The sequence below is a fragment of the Engystomops pustulosus genome, chromosome 3 (assembly GCF_040894005.1).
Source record: "Engystomops pustulosus chromosome 3, aEngPut4.maternal, whole genome shotgun sequence".
Lineage (NCBI taxonomy): Eukaryota > Metazoa > Chordata > Amphibia > Anura > Leptodactylidae > Engystomops > Engystomops pustulosus.
Genome location: NC_092413.1, coordinates 91900740 through 91924699, shown reverse-complemented (window position 1 = coordinate 91924699; position 23960 = coordinate 91900740). Strand labels below are relative to the sequence as shown.

The 23960-nt window shown below is 41.5% G+C and overlaps 1 protein-coding gene across 4 annotated transcripts; it reads left to right on the top strand.

The window, feature by feature from the left end:
• The first annotated feature begins 3181 nt into the window (after positions 1-3181).
• On the top strand, positions 3182-23960 carry TNFAIP3 (TNF alpha induced protein 3). Of its 4 annotated transcripts, none has more exons than XM_072141432.1 (9): positions 3182-3545; positions 10184-10488; positions 16996-17186; positions 17409-17556; positions 18164-18334; positions 19589-19769; positions 20022-20899; positions 21019-21227; positions 21346-23960. In XM_072141432.1, exons 2-9 carry the CDS (start codon positions 10191-10193, stop codon positions 21589-21591), a joined length of 2322 nt encoding a protein of 773 aa, XP_071997533.1. In that variant the 5' UTR covers positions 3182-3545; positions 10184-10190; the 3' UTR covers positions 21592-23960. The 4 variants fall into 4 exon arrangements, with proteins under 4 accessions (XP_071997533.1, XP_071997531.1, XP_071997532.1 ...); XM_072141430.1 differs by having other exon boundaries at positions 3184-3516; positions 21346-23959; XM_072141431.1 differs by lacking the exon at positions 3182-3545 and adding an exon at positions 3753-3773.

Below are 23960 nucleotides of genomic sequence, written 5' to 3'. Positions count from 1 at the left end.
TGTGCATCCTAGTACACAGTCTGTTATCATGGAGGTGAGCTGAACTGAAAACATTTTTTTTCTTTTTTCCAAAGTAACCTCTCCATTTGTCCTCTGCTTCTTTTGACCAAACATGTACCTCCTTCGTAATGGGCCTACATTTAGATAATTACCGGACAATGTGTCCGCTGCAACATAAGAAGATAATGGTTAGACATGCCCTGCGGGTTGCAAGGGAACAAACTTAAATGTATCTCTAATATTGGAAAAAGCCAAATCCAATGTTTCCAATGTTCAAGGCAGCTGTTGTCTGTAAGTACAGTTCATATATAAGGCGCACCAATCAAAGGGTTTTTCTTGCGCCTTATAGTCCAAAAAATATGGTACACGTGTACACACACATTTTAAAGGGGTTGTCCGAGTTTTGATAAAAAAAATATATGTGGCCGGGAGCCGGCTGACTAAAATAATAAAGCTGTACTTACCTCCCGGTGCCCTCCCGTATCCAGCACTGCTGTCGCTCCGGTCCGGGCGCCATGTAAACAAACATGGCCGCCGGAGCAGCGTTGCATTCAGCTTCCGACCGGACACGACAACCTTCCGGCCCCCATACACAATGCTGTGTATAGGGACGGATAGGCGTACCTGGCCACGGCCGGCCGGAAGCTGAATACAGCGCTGCTCCGGCGGCCATGTTTGTTTACTTTATTATTTTAGTCAGCCCGCTCCTGGCCACATATATATTTTTTATTTTAAACTCGGACGACCCCTTTAACTAGCCCTATGCGTCACAAAAAAACTTGACAAACATGTTTAACCCCTTCACGCCAAAGCCCTTTTTTCGATTTTGTGTTTCCATTTTTAGCTCCCCTTCTTTAAAAATCCATAGCTCTTATTTTTCAATTTATGGAGCTTTATAAGATCTTGTTTTCTGCGTAACCAATTGTACTTCCCTGTGGCAGTATTCAACTTTCCGTGCCATGTACTGGGAAGCAGGGAAAAAAAAAAAAAAAACTCCAAAATGCAGTGAACTTGTCAATAAAAAAATGCAACATTTTCTCGTGGACGTTTTTTTGACTTTCACTGTGCTTTACAAATAACACCCCCTCTTTATTCTCGTGTCAATCCAGGGATAGCAAATTTATAGAGGTTTTAAAAAATTAAAACCTTTTGTACAAAAGAAAATAGTTACCAAAATAATAATGTTCCTCATAACACACAGTATAAGAATGTTATATGCGTAGCCATGAATAAAAATCAAATTCATATAAATATAAATACTGAGAAATGAGCAACATGCACCGAAACACGTCAAAGTATCTATATGACACTGACACCACCACAACAATCTTTAATAGAACTCTTCATTTTAGAATTTGACAATATTTCGAAAAACAATGCCTAAGGACACTGTGTAGGAACTTTCCCCACCTCGATAGATCCAGAGAGTGACCCAGTTTACTGGGACGCCAGCATCAGCTGATCAGTAGAAAAACACATGTGCAGCCATTGAGAGCACATGCTGCAAAAAGAAGTGCAGTGAGGGTGCGGTCAAAACACATTGGAATAGCTGAAGAGTGATTTGCCTAATTGAACAGCTGTTAACACATGTGTTTACAAAACACAACCATTAACGTGTTGTTAACACATGTTAACATTTGTGTTTTGTCCCAATAACAATGGGATTTTCTCGTTTGCCATCAATGGAATAAGGATTATCGATAAAACTTCATTACAGACACCGTTTACTGCATGCATTTAGAAACTAATTGCAACAGCTGAAGAGAAATTTGTCTAATTAAACAGCTGTTAACACTTGCGCTTCTAAAACGCAAATGTTAACGCTTGCATTAACAAACACATAAGTTAACGCATGCATTAACAATTACATTTTGTAAACGCAAGTGTTAACAGCTGTTTAATTAGGCAAATCTCTCTTCAGCTGTTGCAATGCGAATTTTAACTCTTAGGGCGCGTTCACACATTCTGCTAGCGTCGCATTGATATGGCAGTATATGATAGGATAGTACAGACAACCTAGGGTTAAAGTACCCAACGGAGTTGGAAAAAAGGTAAAAATAAAAAAGTTAAAAGAAAATTATAATTAAAAAAAAAAAAAAAAAAAACTCAAATCACCCCCCTTTCTCTAGAACTGATATAAATATATACATTAGGTATCGCTGTGTCCAAAAATGCCGATCTATCAAAATATAATAACGGTTTTTCACTCTATTAAACCCTGTAACAGAAAATCGCGTCCAAAGTCTAAAATAAGGGCCCTTATTGCCAATTAAAAAAATTTAAAATTATATAAAAAAGTGACCAGAAGGTTGTACAGTCATAAAAATGATAACATTGTAAACATCAAAAGGTCGCAAAAAACGACACCACCCACAGCTCTATACACCAAAGTATAAAAGCCAGAAGATGGCAAAATCTCCAAAAAGTTTTGGTACGATTTGGTATCCCCGTAATCGTACCGACCCAAAGAATAAAGTAGACATGTCATTTGGGGTGTACAGTGAAATCCAATCTCACAAGAATACGGCACAAATGCGTTTTTTTTTTTTAACAAATTTCACTGCATTTGGAATTTTTTTCCCGCTTCCCAGTACACGGCATGGAATATTAAATACCACCATTTTGAAGTGCAATTTGCTACGCAGAAAATAAGCCGTCACACAGCTCTGTACATGGAAAAATAAAAAAGTTATAGATTTTTGAATGTGGGGAGTGAAAAATGGAAACGCAAAAACAAAAAAGGGCTGCGGCGGGAAGGGGTTAATAGGTTGCCATTACCACACATGCCCGCTACAGCTTGTCATATCAATCCACAGCAGAAAATCCCATCACAACAAGCAATCCCTAATACAGAATCACATGTCGTCATGATGCACATTTGCATCTCCCTGTATAATGACAGGTCCATCCTCTTGCACTGGGGTACATGCCAGTGTCAGCTCAATGCCCCACCACCAGCTTGCCTACACATCAGACCACCTTTCCCGCTCAGTCAGTGTACCTCACCACAGAGTACAGCACACAGCTTGTTATATCCCCTCAGGCTTCCCCCTAGCTCTACTGGTTCCCCGCTCACTAGTCTCCAGCTTCTCAGTCCCTCATCCCTGTTGCCTCCAGCTACCTGCAGCCTACATTTCCTCACAACTCCCCATACAAGTCCATGTCCTCCACGTGAGAAGCGTCGCTCTGTTATAACAGCACAACACACGGCTCTGCTACTGGTGCGCCCTCTGCTGCTCAGATGTGGCTACTGCGCCTCAGCATGGACTGGAAAGTCCCCAGGCCTGGGAAATCCCCAATGGGAGGAGAAGCGGAGAGCAGAGAGCTGTAAACCCAAGTGTGACAAACACTCAGCAGATTCCTCTCCTCCGAGGTGACGGGTCACAGCATCTGTACACGGAGAGCAGGACTGCGCTGCCCCCTGTCTTCTCTATGGGACTGCGGAGCTGAATGTAACGTAAGCCCTGCTGACCTCCTGCTCTACACCCGCCGCTGCCCGCTCATAGAGCTGCTGAGGTGAGACACTACTGTGCGAGATTTCCTTGGTATGTGATTGTTCCGCGCTGTGAGGAATACACATTATGGATACTAATCTTATGGGTTTTTATTCGGGTTTGATAATTCTGCCTCTTGTGCGCATGCGCGGGCAGGCCTCTTCCCCGTCCACGGCTCCTCTCTGGCTTCTTAGTTCTGTGCATCTTGTATGTGAAGGAAGAATTGCTTTATATTTTACATTTCTAATCTTGTAGGATAACTCAACTCATCAGTATAATGTAAGCCTAATTTTATTATTGGAAGTAAGGACCCCATTGTTTCTTTGTAGGCAGGTATTATAAAAAGAGCTGCAGTACCACACACCACCTGTGAATATGTGTGGTGCTGTTATTCACATGTACTAGAGCAGTGGTTCTCAACCTGGGGGTCGAACAACCAAAACCGGGGGTCGCCTAAAGCCATCGGAGCCGCAATTTTACTGTGTTTTTACTGCGACTTGCATGGTTTGGGGTCACCACAGCATGAGGAACTGTATTGCGGGGTCACAGCATTAGAAAGGTCGAGAAGCACTGTACTAGAAGAAACAGTACTAACGTACGACTTTATCCCAAATTTTACTGTGGATTCACCTATTTACATTGAAAAGAGTGCCATTATTTGCTGGTCAGATGTATCGAAGGAAACGTATTATAAGATGGTGGTCTGAGCTCACATTCACACATGACATTTGCATTGCGCTATAAACGTCATGCAAAGGCTGCACCCGCAATCACATGGTGAGTTTAACATTGCTTTCCGATCACATTTACTTTGCACAGCCTAAGGCCGGCGCCACACAGGGCGCTTTGTCTGCGCTTGCAAACGCAAACGCAGACAAAGTCGCTCCCACCGGGGCGGGCCTCGGCCCGATCGCATCGGCGTTTCTATGGAAACGCCTGCGATCGGGAACGAGCCGCCGGTGTTTTGCGTTTGCAAGCGCAGACAAAGCGCCCTGTGTGGCGCCGGCCTCAGGGTGAAGACACACATGGAGTTTTTGGGCCGTTTTCAGATCGTTAAAAACGCATGCGTTAAAAAACGCATCCATTTTTTAAAAACGCATGCGTTTTTGGAAAATGCATGCGTTTTTGTCCGTTTTTCATTGCGCAATTTCGGAAAACCGGACAAAAAACGCATTCGTTATTAAAAAACGGATGCGTTTTTTAACGCATGCGTTTTTAACGATCTGAAAACACACTTAGTAAAAACGGCCCAAAAACGCCATGTGTGTCTTCACCCTTAGGCTGCAACCACCCAGACGTGGCCAAAACTGGCCATGAAAAACGGGCATTAATGTCCAGTTCTTACTTCTGATTTGTTTCAGTCAGGCATCTGTTTCTCACGAATCTATGTCTGTGAGTGATCAGTAAAAATGGTTCTGACTAGGACATGCTTTACTAATCGCTAACACGGTTCGCTAAAGTAACAATTAAGGACATTGATCCATTAAAAAGTATTACATTTAGTGAATGTAAATCACATTGAGAACCGCTATATCAGTAGCTCTTTGCTTTGGTTTATAGGTCCAGTTTTGAGCATTAGACCTGCCTGTATAATAGCTGTATGTACTAAGAGGCTTAAAGGTTTTCCTTTGGACATACAGGCAGTCCCCGGGTTACGTACAAGATAGGGTCCGGAGGTTTGTTCTTAAGTTGAATTTGTATGTAAGTCGAAACTGTATATTTTATAATTATAGATCCAGAAAAAAAACTTTGGCCCCAGTGACAATTGGATTTTAAACATTTTTTGATGTAATGGGAGCAAGGATTATCAATAAAGCTTCATTACAGACACCTTACAGATGATCATTGCAATCTAGGACTATAGTAAAGCATTCAGAAAGCTTCACCAGAGGTCAAAGGGGTCCTGTCTGTAACTATGGGTTGTCTGTAAGTCGGGTGTCCTTAAGTAGGGGACCGCCTGTACTGAGAAACGTAAAATAGTTGTTGTTTTTTAAAGCTATTAGCAGTTTAGATCTGATTTTTAATCTGACATTTAATTTTTGATTTTAACATTGACAGATGACAGAGATGACAGAGGAGCACTTTCCGGTATGGTTATATTTGACACCATCGGAGATGTGACTGTAGTGACGTGAGACAGGATGCACCTCCGCTATTTGTGGCGTTGTAGCATTTAGGTGACATAGATTGCAGAAGAAAGCTGAATTGATTCTTAGGCCTAGCCTTGGCGTGAAAGACCTTGCTTTGTGAGCTCATGATTGACCAAACTGCCGGGGACAGGATTCCCTGCATTATATGGATATATGATGCAAGGAGTCCCTGCTTCCTCACTAAACAGCAGTGCCAACTCTATAATACTTTTATTTTTCTTTATAAACAAAAGTGATATTTGTGAGGACTCTATATAGAGAAGTATAGAAAGGACTTTATATGCTATGCTGTCATGGTACAAGATAGAAAGTATTTGCCACGTACATGGTGTATATCTGGGCTTGACATGGTTCAATTTTTCTATTATACACATATTTTTGTGGAATTTTTGTCTTGTCAATGCAGTTAATTTTTGTACTAGCTTTTTTTTGTCGTATTTTTAGATAGACTTTTTTCATTGTATTGTCTCTTACCCATTTTATTATGTAACTGCCTTGCAAAAAACACCATACACAAAGTAGAGTACGGTATGCTACTATAGACTAAGTAATACACAAAACAAGCAATAGCACGCATAAAAAACTCAGTGGGCCTGAATTATCAGTACGTACTGTACAAAAGAGGAATTGCCAGTGTGGACCATAGCGACCAATCAGAATGGGGGGGGGGGGGCAGGTCAGGGGTGCCAAAAAAGAAAGTAAACGTTCTGCATTCTGCCGGATAAATACCCTAATTTTTTTAATTGACACACCCCTCGCAACACCACCGGATTTTCCAGAGTTCCTGGAAAACCCTTTTAAAGGTCATCGATCACCAGGATGAAGGAATGTAAACCAAGCACACTTACATTATGATTCAATTGAACCTGAGGTGCTCCAGGCTCCATTGACATCTATGGAGCCCAGAGCAGCTCAGGCTCATTTGCATAATTTTAAAAACATTTATTCATAAGAATAAGGGCTTGAGAAGCTAAAAAAAGAGCAGATCCTGACAGAGCGGACACACACCATCATGTAATTATGCTTGCTTTACAATCCTTCATCCTGGTGGTAGATGTCCTTAAAGATCCATCCTGATGCTGCAGTCCATTCATCTCCTCTACATTGCATACTGATGATGATTTAACTGCACTTTACAAAAACATAGAATTACAGGAGGTATGTATCCCCACTTTGTTTCGTTTCATCTACTTTTTGAGACTTTTTTTTGTCTCAAAAACAAAAAAAAATGTCTCAACCGAGATGAAAAAGTCTTAAAAAGTAGTAGAAGAAAGTATGTGGTGATAAATCTCCACTATACAGGCGGTCCCCTACTTAAGAACACCTGACTTACATACGACCCCTAGTTACAAACGGACCTCTGGATTTTGGTAATCTCTTTTTACCTCTTGAGGGACTAATGGATGAGGCCTTACCAGACACTCCAAGATTTGACATTATAGTTCGCCCCAACCTACCATGATACATGTTGTTATCCCTAGAAACATGAGAAAAATGTGCTGAGCCAATGGGCATGTGCAGGACTGGTTATCTTATGTGTATGGGAGGGCTCTCTGATTTGGCATGTGGAATTTCTGTGCATCATCCTTTTGTTCTCTGTGAGTTCATCTTCTTGTTGATAATACATGCACACTTGCCAGACTAAGCTTGCTGCATTTAGGGTTCCTATATCACAGAAAACTGTTTCCTATTCAGTTCACCAATGCAAAAACAATTTACCCTTCCACTTTCCCTCAAAGTTCAGCTTCTGTTGCAATGTGGCCTCTGAATTTTGAGCAGTACTCCCATTCCCTTGAGACAACATGTTGGCTGTACCTGTTGGCTTCTTTGAGACATGCTGACCATCTAATGTACGGTATATGTGTGTGGGGGTGCCCCAACACTCCTTTAGGCCATTGTAAGAGACTTTGGCTTCCAGTTGCCTAGCCTTGTCTCCAAATTGAAATTGTAGAAGATAAGACCCTGAATGTTAACGAGTGATGTCATTTAGACTGCTTGGCATAATGGAAGGTTGCCACTGTATAAAATGAAAACCATAATTGTGGGAAGTTGCATCTATACAGGTTCATCTCCTGCAGAAATGCATGGCTAGGAGAGCAATTTACTTAACCAAAAAGAGTTTCACCATACTTGTTGATGAAGGTGCCTAGGTGAGAGGCCCCCCACACCTAAGCAGCTTGGCTGTATTGGTCTGTATGTCTGCTACTTGTTTATGGTGTACATGTAGCGCCATTGTGTGCATATACTCTGTGGGCGAGATTTATCACTGCTTCTATACCAGTTTTCTGGTGGAATAATCGCAAAATCTTGCACTGCACTGATTAAAATCGTGAATATGCCACCTCCACGCCATGTGGGTGTAGAAGGAGTGTAGCAGGTTACAGAGACCGGTGGAGGGTTCAGGCAAGGGTCAGGAACATTCTGCATTCTTTTGCTAAACCAGCTTTCATTCGCTGTTCCGACCTGGCGTAGTTTTGTTCGCCAGCCACCCGCCGGATACATCAAGAGGCCAAAGCACGACGAGGGGGGCCTGGCCACTTTCGTATGCCTGTGCCCCCTATGTATTTATTGTTGTATGCTGTATCATAGAACACTACACGGTTTTTATATTACATACATATGTGTTTTAAATGTGCCTGTTGTTTGTGAACTTATATTTACTAAAATGTTAAATAATTTTTGAAATGCACAGCTATTTGATTCTGGTGTGCATTGCCACTTGCTGCCATCCTGCAGAGATAAGTGTCATGTTTACTAACACATACTTATAAGCATGACTCCTTTTTTTTTTTTTAGAGGACCAAAACAGTCTGTACAAGCATCTATGTCACTTGTACATTAATGCAGCCTCTGAGGGTCAAGACTGTTCATAAAGCTCCACTTGGTAATAAATAATACTTGTGGCAAGGCCTAGTGACATAAGGGGACTGCTAGTAGTGCTTTAGTTGGTTGCTAAAAAAGACATGCAGGTATAACTATCCTTGTCATTAAAAAGTATCAGAAAAGTAAGTAAGTTAAAGGACATCTACCACCAGGATGAAGGATTGTAAACCAAGCACACTGACATACTGGTGTGTGTCCTCTCTGGCAGGATATGCTCTTCTTTTATCTACTTATGCCCTTGTTTTAATCAAAGGCTTTACAATTATGCAAATGAGCCTGAGGGGCTCCAGGCTGCATTAAAGGGGTTTTCCCACAAACACAAGTTAGGCCCTATCCACAGATCAGATGAGCGGCACAAAATAGGACTTTCTGCCTTCTGTTGCCACAGATGAAGGCTTCAGTATATGTACTTTTAGGAAGCAGTTATGGACATCTTTGCATGTAACTTTGCTTATGAATGCCAGTGGGTGAGTGTAGAAAGAATTTTCTTTTTCCACCTTAGGGCTCATTCAAACGGCCCTTCATAGGGACGTACATGCGGCTGCAAATTTGCGACCGCGTATACGTCCCCATAGACGGCAATGGCAGCGGTACAATGCCACACGTGTGGCACCGATCCACGCCGCACACCGCAAAAAGATAGAGCGTGCTCTATCTTTCTGCGAGTGTGCCACCTTGCGCCGCTGTTTTCTATGGAGGGAGGAGGGATCACCTCCTCCTCACCTCCAGCACACGGCGGGCATACCGCAGGTGAATGAACCTTTACTTACCTGAGATACAATAGTCTAATAGTTGGGAGAGTCAGGTACTACTCTAATGTATGTGAATTCCTAACTGATTGTTCAGCACTACAGAATTAATGGTGCTCTATAAATAAGTGAGAACAATTCAATGTACCAGTTGCAGGGGCGGACAATTTGCAGATTTTGGAGCTGGCTGGACAACTTTCCAGAATTAGGTGCCTGTAGCAAGTTTTAGGTGTTTGATATCCTGGGATTTCCAGGTCTGTGGTGTGGACTTTCCTGTACCTGGACATACTTTAATCCTATTGCTGGCAGCTACCCCGTGAAATTATTTTCAGTAAACAGCTATTAGGTACAGTTATCCTTTTATGGTACTTTTTCAGGGTTTTCCCACCTAAATTGTGCTTTTAAAAGCCCCCACCCTTCCCCTTACTAATATTTTGATGGAGTAAATGGCTATTTCCCAGAGGATGGACTATGACATTTCATCGGCATGTTAAAACATGTTTAGCGGCAGTGGAAAATCCCTGTATACAGCCACATTATACAGCCTGTCTAATATACAGTGCAGAAAAAGTACATGTTCTGGGGCATCTTCTATGTCAGTGCTTCCATGATTATATAGGTAGTGCGAAGAACCTGTGACATCCTGTACAATAATAGCTGTGAATGAATGAGGTGGAATACTATTAATGAACTTATGTGTAAACCATGTAGTACTTTCCATATCTGTCTTATCTGAATGACATCAGACCTGTATGACTAAGTCTCTTTTTTTAATTTGTGAAATCTCGGAAACTTGTAGTAGCTCTTTTGTAACTCCTGGGGATTTTTTAAGAAAAAACAGTAACATTTACAAACTCCAGGTTTGTGATCGACACACAATAACATAAGTTTTCTTTCTTTATGGCAGCAGAAGGATGGCAGCACAGCAGATCCTTCCCAAGGACTTGTACATGAGCAACATGCTAAAGGCAGTGAAAATCCGAGAAAGAGCCCCGCAGGACATAGAGAAGCCCAGCAATGGAATCATCCACCACTTCCGCACAATGCACCGATACACTATTGAGCTGTTTATGATCTGTCAGTTTTGCACAAGATTCCGGGACATTCTACAAAAGACTCTTTTTAATAGATCCATGCAAGTTGCCTTGGAAAGTCAGAAGAAGCTAAATGCATGTAAAGAAGTAAAGAAACTTGTGCCACTACGGACGAATGGTAAGTACCTCCTCACATTAATATCTTTCTGTCCTCAGTGTTGCTGTTGTATGTTAGTGATCTTATATTGACTACTGTTACATACTGGGCAAACTTTGATGTAATTTGTATGGATTATATAGTGAGCCTTGTCTAATATTGAACTTGTGCTTTAGAGTTTTTTATCATAGGTTTTTTGGATAATATTTTGGCCCTTTTTTAATATCTTATTGTTGTTATCCTCTATGCCACTATTTCATAGGTTAGTTATCCACATAACCAGGTGGTGAAGTGTGCCACTGTGCTAGGGATGCAGAGCCATCACTTTACAAGATGTCACTACAATATGTGTGTGGACATTAAAGCTTTTGTGCTTTAAGGGAAAGTAATTTTTGTTATTTTGCATTTTCTTTTTATTTTGTATTTTATGTTTCAACTAATGTTTTGATACCCATCAGCCTGTACCTTAGACTGAAATATTTTACCTAAACGGATCTATTGTAACAATTTTTAGGACCGCAAATTGTCCACATGTGTGCAAAGTATTTGGTCTGTGATGTCTATGTGACCCACAAGGCAAATTGATCATACGTTTGGCAGAAATTCTGCCATAGTGTTTTTTGCATTGCTTCATTCACTATTATAGGTTTAGACTATGATCTCAAAAGAAGCACACCAAAAAAACTCTGTACCTAACCCCAACCCCAAGCATTATTTCAAAGCCATATCTACGTGTGCAGTATTCCTATAATACAGAATTGTAGGAATTTCATGGAAATCCATGTGGAACCTGGTTAGTCTATGTAATACTCAGTCATGTGACTATTGAAATGCTCTTTAGATACATTGACTTTCCTTGCAACAGTGATCTATATTATTTACTGAGGTGAGTATTCATATGTGACTGCAGTGTACATACAGTGACTTTAGGGGGTCTGAGATTGGCTATTTTATCATCTGAAGCTTTGCTTGTACAGGTTGGGTAATTGCCCCTCGAATACTGAGCCATGTAACCTCTGTGGGCGGAAAACCTGTAGAAAGGCTTATACTCAAGGCTGTGGATTCTGTAGGCCAAACCTCTGACCCCTCAAGTTCCCTAACTCCGACTCCCAGACGTGTTAAAGTGATAAAAAACCTTATTATTACTGTAGATTTATCACCATTAACAATACACAATCACAATAACAACGTTGTTTAGGTTGAACAAAAAAATATTTATTGGAATACAACCTTAGAACTATAACTTTAATAGGAAACCATTTTCCCCTCTGTATGGCAGGAGCTTCACTACTGAGCATGTACATAATGTGCAGTCACAATCATCTCAACTGCAATACAAACATGAGCTCGGAAATAAAGTAAACTAAAATGTAAAATAGCCTTTAGAGAGAATATACACTGGACAATTGATTTATGTACAGCTTATTGAAACTTTAGATATACTACGTATTAACTTCAGTCCTGATTTTCTGGTCACTGTAGCAGTTCTAATATAAGTGTAGACATTCCTTCCCCTCTTATCTGTAGAGGAGGAGCTTCACTACTGTGCATGAGCAAAAAGTGCATCCACATTCATAGGACATATATATATGACATTCCATAATTTCCATAACTCCATAGCCCTGCTTATAATGTGATGTAGTTTTGTAGTTCCATATTTGTCCATAAAGCTTTAACATTAATCCAGTTTATTTTATGCAAGTTTTATCTTGCTATTCTATTGAAGGCAATAATGATGGTAATGCAATGTAAAAAAATGTCTTAAGCTACAATGTTTCTCTGAAAATAAGACTGAGAATTTTCAATGGATGTCTTATTTTTTACTTGAACAGAAATCCACATTTTTAACCAATCTCCAAACCCTTAATTCCATTGTGAATTTCTTGCGACTTTAAAATGATTCATGTCTAGCCATGGCACTTTCCTAAAATGAGCCTCTTATCCATCTACAAGCCCCCTCTTGCCGGCAGCTTCCTCCTCCATGCTAACTTCAGCAGAGAGACTGGAGCTGGGTGACATTTCAATGGCAATGAACTCTGACACCTAGAATCACAGTTCTAGTGTCATTTTAAAGAGGAATATCACAGCAGGATTATACTTTTAGGTGACACAGAGATATCCACAGTTAAAGTTACAGTCGGTAGTGGGATGTGTATATGAAAATTACACTTCCAACTGTAAATTTAATAGTAGATATCTCTGTTTTTTGGTATCTATTTGAGGGGATATTTTCACAATTTGTGGGGATCAGAGGTCGCACTAAGATTTTTACAGAAGGGTAATAATACTCCTCCTCCTATTTTTGGGGAGTATTTTTAGCCGAGGAGGAGTATTAAATTTTTTGTAATAAAAATATAAAACTTCTAGCTGTATATAATGTTAACAGACGCTATTCATACATGAAAATCATCTTCACCGCGCGCTCACTACACACACACACAGCAGCACGCGCACTACACACACACACAGCAGCACGCGCACTACACACACACACAGCAGCACGCGCACTACACACACACACAGCAGCACGCGCACTACACACACACACAGCAGCACGCTCACTACACACAGACACACACATACACAGAGCAGCACGCTCACTACACACACACACAGAGCAGCACGCTCACTACACACACACACAGAGCAGCACGCTCACTACACACACATACACACACAGAGCAGCACGCTCACTACACACACATACACACACAGAGCAGCACGCTCACACACACACATACACACACAGAGCAGCACGCTCACACACACACATACACACACAGAGCAGCACGCTCACACACACACATACACACACAGAGCAGCACGCTCACACACACACATACACACACAGAGCAGCACGCTCACACACACACATACACACACAGAGCAGCACGCTCACACACACACACACACACACACACAGAGCAGCACGCTCACACACACACACACACACACATACACACACAGAGCAGCACGCTCACACACACATACACACACAGAGCAGCACGCTCACACACACACATACACACACAGAGCAGCACGCTCACACACACACATACACACACAGAGCAGCACGCTCACACACACACATACACACACAGAGCAGCACGCTCACACACACACATACACACACAGAGCAGCACGCTCACACACACACATACACACACAGAGCAGCACGCTCACACACACACATACACACACAGAGCAGCACGCTCACACACACACATACACACACAGAGCAGCACGCTCACACACACACACAGAGCAGCACGCTCACACACACACACAGAGCAGCACGCTCACATACACACACAGAGCAGCACGCTCACATACACACACAGAGCAGCACGCTCACATACACACACAGAGCAGCACGCTCACATACACACACAGAGCAGCACGCTCACATACACACACAGAGCAGCACGCTCACATACACACACAGAGCAGCACGCTCACATACACACACAGAGCAGCACGCTCACATACACACACAGAGCAGCACGCTCACATACACACACAGAGCAGCACGCTCACATACACACACAGAGCAGCACGCTCACATACACACACAGAGCAGCACGCTCACATACACACACAGAGCAGCACGCTCACATACACACACAGAGCAGCACGCTCACATACACACACAGAGCAGCACGCTCACATACACACACAGAGCAGCACGCTCACACACACACACAGAGCAGCACGCTCACACACACACAGAGCAGCACGCTCACACACACACAGAGCAGCACGCTCACACACACACAGAGCAGCACGCTCACACACACACAGAGCAGCACGCTCACACACACACAGAGCAGCACGCTCACACACACACAGAGCAGCACGCTCACACACACACATACATACACACACAGAGCAGCACGCTCACACACACACATACATACACACACAGAGCAGCACGCTCACACACACACAGAGCAGCACGCTCACACACACACAGAGCAGCACGCTCACACACACACAGAGCAGCACGCTCACACACACACAGAGCAGCACGCTCACACACACACAGAGCAGCACGCTCACACACACACAGAGCAGCACGCTCACACACACACAGAGCAGCACGCTCACACACACACAGAGCAGCACGCTCACACACACACAGAGCAGCACGCTCACACACACACAGAGCAGCACGCTCACACACACACAGAGCAGCACGCTCACACACACACAGAGCAGCACGCTCACACACACACAGAGCAGCACGCTCACACACACACAGAGCAGCACGCTCACACACACACATACATACACACACAGAGCAGCACGCTCACACACACAGCAGCACGCTCACTACACACACACACAAACACAGCAGCACGCTCACTACACACACGCACACACACAGCAGCACGCTCACTACACACACGCGCACACACACAGCAGCACGCTCACTACACACACGCACACACACACAGCAGCACGCTCACTACACACACACACACACACACACACAGAGCGCACTCACTACACACACACACAGAGCGCACTCACTACACACACACACAGAGCGCACTCACTACACACACACACACACACAGAGCGCACTCACTACACACACACACAGAGCGCACTCACTACACACACACACAGAGCGCACTCACTACACACACACACAGAGCGCACACACTACACACACACACAGAGCGCACACACTACACACACACACAGAGCGCACACACTACACACACACACAGAGCGCACACACACACACAGAGCGCACTCACACACACAGAGCACACTCACTACACAGAGTGCAGTGAGCGCGGTGCACTCCACAGGTGGGCCTCGCATTCACCTGGCGCTGGTCTCCGGTCCTGCCGGGATCCTACAGCCGAGGAGCGCAGCCCCGCTGTCCACGTGTCTCCCGGGCCTGCGCTCCCGCTCCGGGTCTCTCTGGAGCGCTGCTGACACAGAACACTGTGTCACGTGTCCCGCTGAGCGGCCCGGCGCGCGCTGTGATCGCGCTACTAACATTTCCCTCTATTGCAGCGCGCGCCGGGCCGCTCAGCCTGCGCGCTACAGGAAATAATTGCCATGCGTTCTTTTACGCATGGCAATTATTTTGGGGGGTAATTGCGCCTCATCACGCGTCTATGACGCGTGGTGAGGCGTTAATGCGACCTCTGGTGGGGATATTTTCATTTTTAATGGATAGACCAAAATAGGCTTTTATAACTACAGCATATTTTCAGTTTTTGGCATCAGCTAGGGCTTATTATAGGGGAAGGTTTTATTATTGGGGGAACACCTTATTCAACTGCAAATATAAATAAGCTACCTCATCTGATCACCCATAAACATGTGATGCTTTGGTTACATGTGCTAAAAACTTGTACCAAAATCTATGTGCCTTAAATGGGAAGATCATACAGAATAGGAGTGGATATTTGCCCTGCAGGAAGGTAATTTTATAAGTGATTCAAACCCATTGTAATTCTGGATAGAAGAATGAAGGAAATGCGGAAGATGGTTGGTCATATAGGAACTGAAACCTAAGTGCACGGCTGAAAAAAAAATTCCGCCATGAATTGCCTGCACTGATTTCACTTGCCTAATGAATATACAATCCTGTTAGGCTTGTCCCCACCCTCTTGGAAAGTCCTGTCTGCTACAATGTTGAAAGAACAGAAAAGTACAATAGACTTCAGCCAATTGCTTCTCACACAGCCTCATGCTGGGAAATTCCAAGTGACACGGAATTTTATGCTGGTGGTTCTGTGTGCACATGAAATTTACAGGCACAACAAATCATATCTTTGTTCTACATTTGACAATAAGAGGGACTTTTACAGTGATTCGATTGTGCTGAATTTACCATCTGCATTCACACACATGTATGGGGGACGTATATACGGCCGATATACGTCCCCCATACACTTCTACGGGCTCACGACCCTGTACGGCACTGTACCGCTCCGTATCACTTAGAAAGATAGGACATGTCCTATCTTTCCACGTGATGCGGCGCCGTTTTCTGTATATGCCTATGGAGAGGGGTGGGGGTGAGTAGCGCTCATCCCCTGCTCCTCTCTGCAGCGCCGATGTATGCCGGCCGTACGGCGGGCATACATCGTCTGAATGTAGTCTTACATTGTATAAAGTTCCGATATTACTAATATCAACCTTATATTAACTTCCTCGACTTAAAATGTAGCAGAACTCAGTCTGACCATTTACTATATTGTTGGTGTATTTACACAGACATGTAAAAAGTAGCTGCATCCCATCAGCGTTGAGACATCTTCCCCTATAATGTTAACATGTATTCTTTTCTTGTACGTAAAAGCTCCTTGCACATCTTCATTTTAGACTGCAGTTACTTTTATGTATAATCCTTCACAGTTGACAGGAAAAAATAAAACCGCATTTATTCCATTGGTGTCCATCAGAGTATCTGCTGTTTGGTATTGCACGTTTGAGGGTTAATCATGCACAAATATGACTATTTCTCTTGTTTAATACAAAATATTTCTATCTTTTGTGTAGGTGATGGGAACTGTTTGATGCATGCAGCGTCTATGTATATGTGGGGTGTACAGGACACGGATTTAGTTCTCAGAAAAACATTACACAATGTTCTGAAGACAACAGATACTCGCAACTTTAAGTTCCGCTGGCAGCTGGAGTGTGTAAAATCCACAGTGTTTCAACAGACAGAACTGCAATATGACACAAGGGTAAGAAATACCACTGGATATTCCGGAATCCCTTATCAACACATGTTTTCATCTTCAGTACATATATAAATACTAATATTTTCACCAGAATATTGCTTTTTAATTAATATCTCAATGATGTTGTATAATTCAAACTATGATGAAAACCATATACAAGTATACATTTTTTTTGGTTCCAAATATTAAACCCTGAATTAATGATATACTTTGTTTTACGCATAGAATTGGGATGATGAATGGGAACATCTAGTCAATATGGCATCCACGGACACCTCAGTCGGCCATAGTGGCCTTCAGTACAATTGCCTTGAAGAAATACACATATTTGTGTTGGCTAATATTCTTCGGAGAACAATTATTGTTCTTGCAGGTAATGTATTTAAGTTTTTTTGAAAGATATTATCCTTTTACAAGATTAAAAATAATAAGAAAATCAGGTTTAATCTGTTAATCCTAAAATCTTTATTAGCAGCTGTTTGAAAATTACCTTTTACACTTTATATGCTTCACTATTCACTTTGTGGCTTCAATAAGAACACTGCTTCCCTTTTCTCTGTCAGTAGTATTGTGCGCAGGACTTTTATTTGTAGGGATACCTGACATGTGTATTACTGCTATTGTGGGCAAAATAAGTTGTTTTCTTTTGATGATGTATAAAAACATTAATTTCGCCAAGTTTTAAAAAAGATGTTTTACAGTGTTTATCAAAAGATGCAGTAGCCTATAGTGACCTAAAAGGTTAAATCCTGCCGTGGAAACAGCATCCTCTCTATCCATGGGCTGTGTCTGGTGTTGTAGATAATCCAAATTCAGTAAATGAGACTGAATTTTAATACCAGATGTAAACAGGGGACAGACATGGTGCTATTCCTGAAAAAAAGTACATATTTGTCTAATCCTAGAGAAGTATAGCATATTTTATGAACCCATGAATTAGAAATTTTAAATATGCTATAATAATATTTTTTTTTCAACAGATAACATGTTCCGAAGTTTGGAGTCTGGCTCTAGTTTTTCTCCTTTAAATGTTGGTGGGATTTACCTACCTCTTCATTGGCCTGCACAGGAATGTTATAAATACCCCATTATCCTTGGTTATGACAGTCAGCACTTTGAACCTCTTGTAACTATAAAAGACACAGGACCAGGTATGTAAATCACTGCTGAACGATAACAAGAACATTACTTTCCAATATTTTAATATTTAATTCTTTTACACATGAAATGCCTCTAAATTGTAAAAATTCCCATGAGTATTGCTGCAATGCTTCCCATGGGAAATCTGCAGCCTTTTAGTACAGTAGAAACATATTGGACCATATAAGACCATCTACCGTTGTTGCAGAATGGCTGTAGTATTTACCCCAGCAGTATTTTGGCAGCTTTAGAACACACCTGAAATCATTTGGTTTCTGATGCATTTTTATGCCATGATTTTGCTGCAGTAGGGACCAGAGCTAAACCTTTGCATTTCAAAAGTTTAGTTACGCACCAGGATATGCAGCAGTTACAGGGAACCTGTCACCACATTTGAAAATATGCAGCCAGTGACAGGTTCCTTTAGAGCCCTATTAACCTTTATATACCCTTCTTTTAGCTAAAAATTGTTTCACTTACATCCACGTAAATCACCTTTTATCATTTATTACCTGGCATCAGAGGGGGCGTGTCCTGCTCAGCCGGCCCCTCCCATCTAATTCTCCCTATGCCGTATGCCTCTTTACTGGTCACAGTTCATGTCATGTGACATCATCTCAGGTCCTTTAGCCTCTTAACAATAGCAAACTGTACCCTATGCATGTATATGACCACATGAAGTCACAGTCCCCCCACCCCCCCCATGTACTTTTACTCCTCTCCATCCTCAATGGAGGCTGCTGTCATTTCGTGTAACCACTTACATGGTTACAGTTTGCTATTATTAGAAGACTAAAGGACCTGCGATGATTCACTCTGTTCACATAACATGTCTGTGTCTTGAAGAGACACAGAGCTGTCATTCAGAATAATAGGGCATGGTTCACTGCCAGCATGAGAAAGAGAAGAGTCACAGATACCACACATGAGTCAGAAAGCTCATTTGCATAACAGTGCCCCACTGGCAGCTAATTTTAGGTGATATGGGGAGGACTTGTAACCCTTTATCAGCAGGCTTTGTTAGTCAGGAAGGGGAAATTCTGGTGACGGGCCTTCTTTATGAACAGTTCCGCTGCTGATTTTTTTCCGCAATGCTTGTATGAGATTTGGATAATTTCAATACACTGCTGTATTGTCCTGTGCAGTATGTAACATGCTATATGTTTGAGCATTCTTACAGCTTTCCCTTTTGTTAGTAGCCTTGAATTGTCTTCAGCATAGAGTGTGTTTAGTGCTACTGTTAATAATTTTTTCTACCTACACAGAAATCCGAGCCGTCCCATTGGTGTTCAGTGAAAAAGGCAAATTTGAAGATATGAAAGTGCACTTTTTAACGGACCATGAAGAGAAATCCAGGGAGAAGCTGCTTAAACAGTATCTGCATGTGCTGGAGGTACCTGTGTATTCCTTGGAGTATGGTACCACTCATCTAGTAAACACAGCCAGGTAAGTTTCTTTATATACAGTGTTGCTTTACCCAGAGGTTAGGGTTTATTCTCTGTGCTACATCAGTAGTACATAATGTTTTACAAATGTTTCCCTCTCATGTGCCAACATGTGCCCGTGAAATAAACTTCCACATTGTAGCTGTTGTCTCGCTCTCTAGTCCTCTAGCTAAACTAAAACTAACAAGTACCAATTGCTTTTTTATAGCAAAATGGAAAATGTCCGATTTTTACACTTGTGTTTTTTTTGCAGGCTAGATGAAAACAATTTGCCAAAGGATATCAATTTGGTGGAAGATTACTATCAGTTAGTTCAGCACGAGTACAAGCGGTGGCAGGAGACCAAAGGTGGAAAAGGCAGATTTGAGATATCCCTTCCTCAATTGTCTCTTGTAGAAGTAAAATGTGAAACAATAAATTGTCCTTTCTTCATGTCTGTGAGCACACAACCCTACTGCCATGAGTGTTTTGATAAGAAAGTCAAATCCATTGATAGGACTAAAGCCCAAATACAGAAGAGTCAATCTGTACATCACAAACCTGAGTACTGTGAACCCTCCTGTCAAATGAGAGGGGAGTCATTGCCAGATCTTACTTCTGCGCCAGCAACAGCACCCAGCCTTTTTATATTCAGTGAAACAAATGCAATGAAATGTAAAACAGTGGACTGTCCCTTTACATTAAATGTGGAGCTGAACGGACTGTGTGAACACTGCCATAATGCCAGGCATCCTCATCTTGGAAGCAGTACTGAAAAGGTTAGGACAGCTGATATCATTCGCTGCAATATTTGCTTTCAAGATGCCACCAGAACTTTCAATGGTATTTGCAGTTCTTGCTTTAAACGGACTACTGAACGCTCCCACAGTTCCAGCAGTCCCCCCTTACTCCATCAAAGGTCTAACCATCACGCTTTTAATTTATCTGGGAGTCTTGTGAACCTATCGGGTCAGGAAGCCACAAATGATGAGGTCCACTTATCCACCACCAATTCACAGTCTGCAACAAGTTACAATGTAGAAGAGAGGATTGCTAACCAAAAATGTAGGAAACCTGGCTGTCAGTATTTTGGTACACTACAGAATGAAGGATTTTGCACTTTGTGCTTCTTTGAGTATAAAGCAAACAGTGGTAGGTAAATTCTCTGCTTTCATTGTCATATTCTGAAATGTAACTGTTTTTGTACTTTTCATGGCAATGGCGATAGAGATTGTTAGTGGCGCTAATAAGAGTATGTTTCTATTTTCCAGGAGTTAACTCGAGCAGATCTAACAGAGTACCACAAAGCAATGTCAGTGTGGCTGCATTTAAGAATATGAGTCGATGCTTTGGCCTTGAGTGCAGCACCTTAGGCAGCACAATGTTTGAGGGATTCTGCCAGAGATGCTTCATCGAAGCTCAGAACCAGCGATACCAAGCAGCAAGAAGTACAGAGGAAAGGATACAAAGACAAACAGAGGTAGTTATTCTAAAAGTTCATGTATTGTACACATCTAGAATCGATAGATATATCTATACACAAGTCTCACCATCCTCTACTGCCACTAGTAAAAAGTACAAATAATTTTTATTCCCAGATTTCTGGACAGGATCAGACTGCCAATCACATGAAAATATGTGCCAGGGATGTGTGCAGAAACCCAGTCACTGGCAAAAATGATGAACTTTGTGAACAGTGCAAGCATCGAGGTGGCCATAACAAGGTATCTGGAGAAGATACACCCAAACTGCGTTGTAGGGCACCAGGATGTGACCACTTTGGTAACAACAAGTGTAATGGTTACTGTAATGAATGTTATCAGTTCAAGCAGATGTATGGATAACAGCCTGGACTACCTTTTTTACCAATAATGGTGCTAAGTTCTGAACACTCCATAAATAAGACATTTGCTAAAGAGACGTGTATTGACCTGTAAAGTTTTTTTTCTTTGATATTTATCTTTATTATATTGTCTGTGATTGTAAGTAAACCTATAAAAAGAAAAATGTACTATATGTACCATATGTTTTGTGAAATCAATGTCCTTATGCCAATGTCATTATGCTGCAAACATGGTTCAAATAATATTATTCTTTTGAAAGATTTATTTTTTTATGACTTTGAAAAACAATGGTTGGTTTTACATTGCTGGGATATTTATGCTCTTGCATTGTTATTATAAATCATAATAGGTAAGAATCAGGATAAACCAAAGGCAAGTGATGCTATAGTACAGACTGTGCATATATAGTATATACTTTTTTGTCTTGCCCAATAATGAGTATAATACTTAAACTATCACTAACTTTTCAACAGACTTTGTGTATATCAGTAAAGTTAATAGAAAGAAACACTTGGTAATGTATCTCATCAGAGCAAAGTGCTTCCTTCTCCAATGATTACAGCCCTAATTATCTTCCTAATCTGCTTTTCACTCTGAAATTTCTGCTTAATTCCATCCTGCTGGCAAGAAGGACAGATGCTTCTAGACGTGTCATATAACTTAAAAGCTATATGCAGAGGGGAAGGAGTGAAGGAGTCAAAGCAGCCAAACCTCCACCAGGCACTTAAAGTGGAAGGCACATAGACACAGGGGGATTTATCAAGGCCAGGATTAAAACAGTTTTTCCAATTACGGCAACTCCATGCAAAATGGAAGCACGGCAGCTTTTCCATAAATGACAAGAAATATTTTCTGCTTTCTTGTTGTTAATGGGAAGGTAAAATAGATGGGACTTTTTATAATTCTCCAACAGAGAATTTTTACTGTCATCAAGAAAGATAAAGGTGAGCAGGTCATGAGCAGGAAGCAGGAGATCCACAGGTCTAAGGCACAGGTGATGCTGCAAAATGCAGAAACATTGAGAGCACGGAGCAGAAATGACTGGTTGGCAACACCCTTACTTGTTCAGACCCATTCATAACAATAGAGAATTCACATGGTTTTCACTGGAGTTTCCAAGACACCAGTTCTGCATTTATACCTTCCACTTCCCTAAAGAGCTGTGCCACTAAACGCTATTAGCATGATAATTTGACCCACTTCACCTTTTTCAAAAGAAGTCTTTTCACCACATTTTTGCTTACATAAAAAGATAAGTGCTTTTGTAAATTGCTCACTTTTGTGAAACATTTATAAACTATATAATATTTTATTTGTGAGTCCAAAAGAAATGGAAAATCAACAACCAGATCAATTCCAGAGAGCAGTGTGTGGTCGGAGGTCAGGTGAAAGTTGTCCGGTAGTCACATGAACAACATAAAATGGAGCATATGTATCATTCGGTCCAAGCACAATGGGAATTGGAAAGCAGCTACCGTATTCTTATAAATGGTGGCAAGATCATAGGATAGCTTGAAATAATAAGAGTGACTAAGGACAGAGACTGAATCACCAGACATTACTATGGACTAGTTTAAAATAGGCATTCTACAGCTTGCAATGTACTGTAACATATTTTCAGTATATGTCACCTGTTTTAGTCACTATTATATTATTATGAGGATTTTTAGTGATGTCCTATCTATTTTGGGCTCTACGATGGGTCTTCAGGACATTGTTATTAACAGAAAATGTCTCTGAAATAGTCTAAACACTGGAGTTTGTAAATTTATAGAGAACAGAGTCTTACTGCCTAGGCTACTACATGATTAGCACAGGGAGCCTCTCACATCTTACTGAAATAAAGCTACTCTTTAAATTCAGGTTGTAGTTTGTTTCCATGCTTTCAGATTTCATGCAGTGTGAAGACTATATGCCAATATGTGATTATTTATTTACTACCATTATATATGTATATATAAATTTTACTATTGCACATCGTTGTATATCGGAAATTCACTTTAATAAATTATTTAATACACTAAGTATTTTAGATTCTTGAACCAAAATGAAAATGACAGCCACATTATCCAGCTATATCAATTGTGACATTGTAATGCAAAATATGATTTGCATATTTCATATAGTTTCCAAGAAAACCTGTGGATAAGGATTCAGTATAAACTGTCTTGTATATGCAGTGTATACTGAATCTTGTGATAAACTATTAATTTCAGCCACTCAATAACATGCTACCGTATATTCCGGCGTATAAGACGACCTGGTGTATAAGACGACCCCCCTACTTTCCTGTTTAAAATATAGAGTTTAAGATATATTCGCCGTATAAGACTACCCCTTTTCCAACGCATACAAAACACCGGTAAAAA

Bases quoted from the DNA above. Each gene is read 5' to 3' on its own strand.
- TNFAIP3 (XM_072141429.1), top strand. From the start codon at position 4,216: ATGACATTTGCATTGCGCTATAAACGTCATGCAAAGGCTGCACCCGCA. The intron at 4,272-10,183 runs GTGAGTTTAACA...TCTTTATGGCAG, and splicing joins GCTGCACCCGCAATCACATG to CAGAAGGATGGCAGCACAGC. The intron at 19,770-20,021 runs GTAAGTTTCTTT...TTTTTTTTGCAG, and splicing joins CATCTAGTAAACACAGCCAG to GCTAGATGAAAACAATTTGC.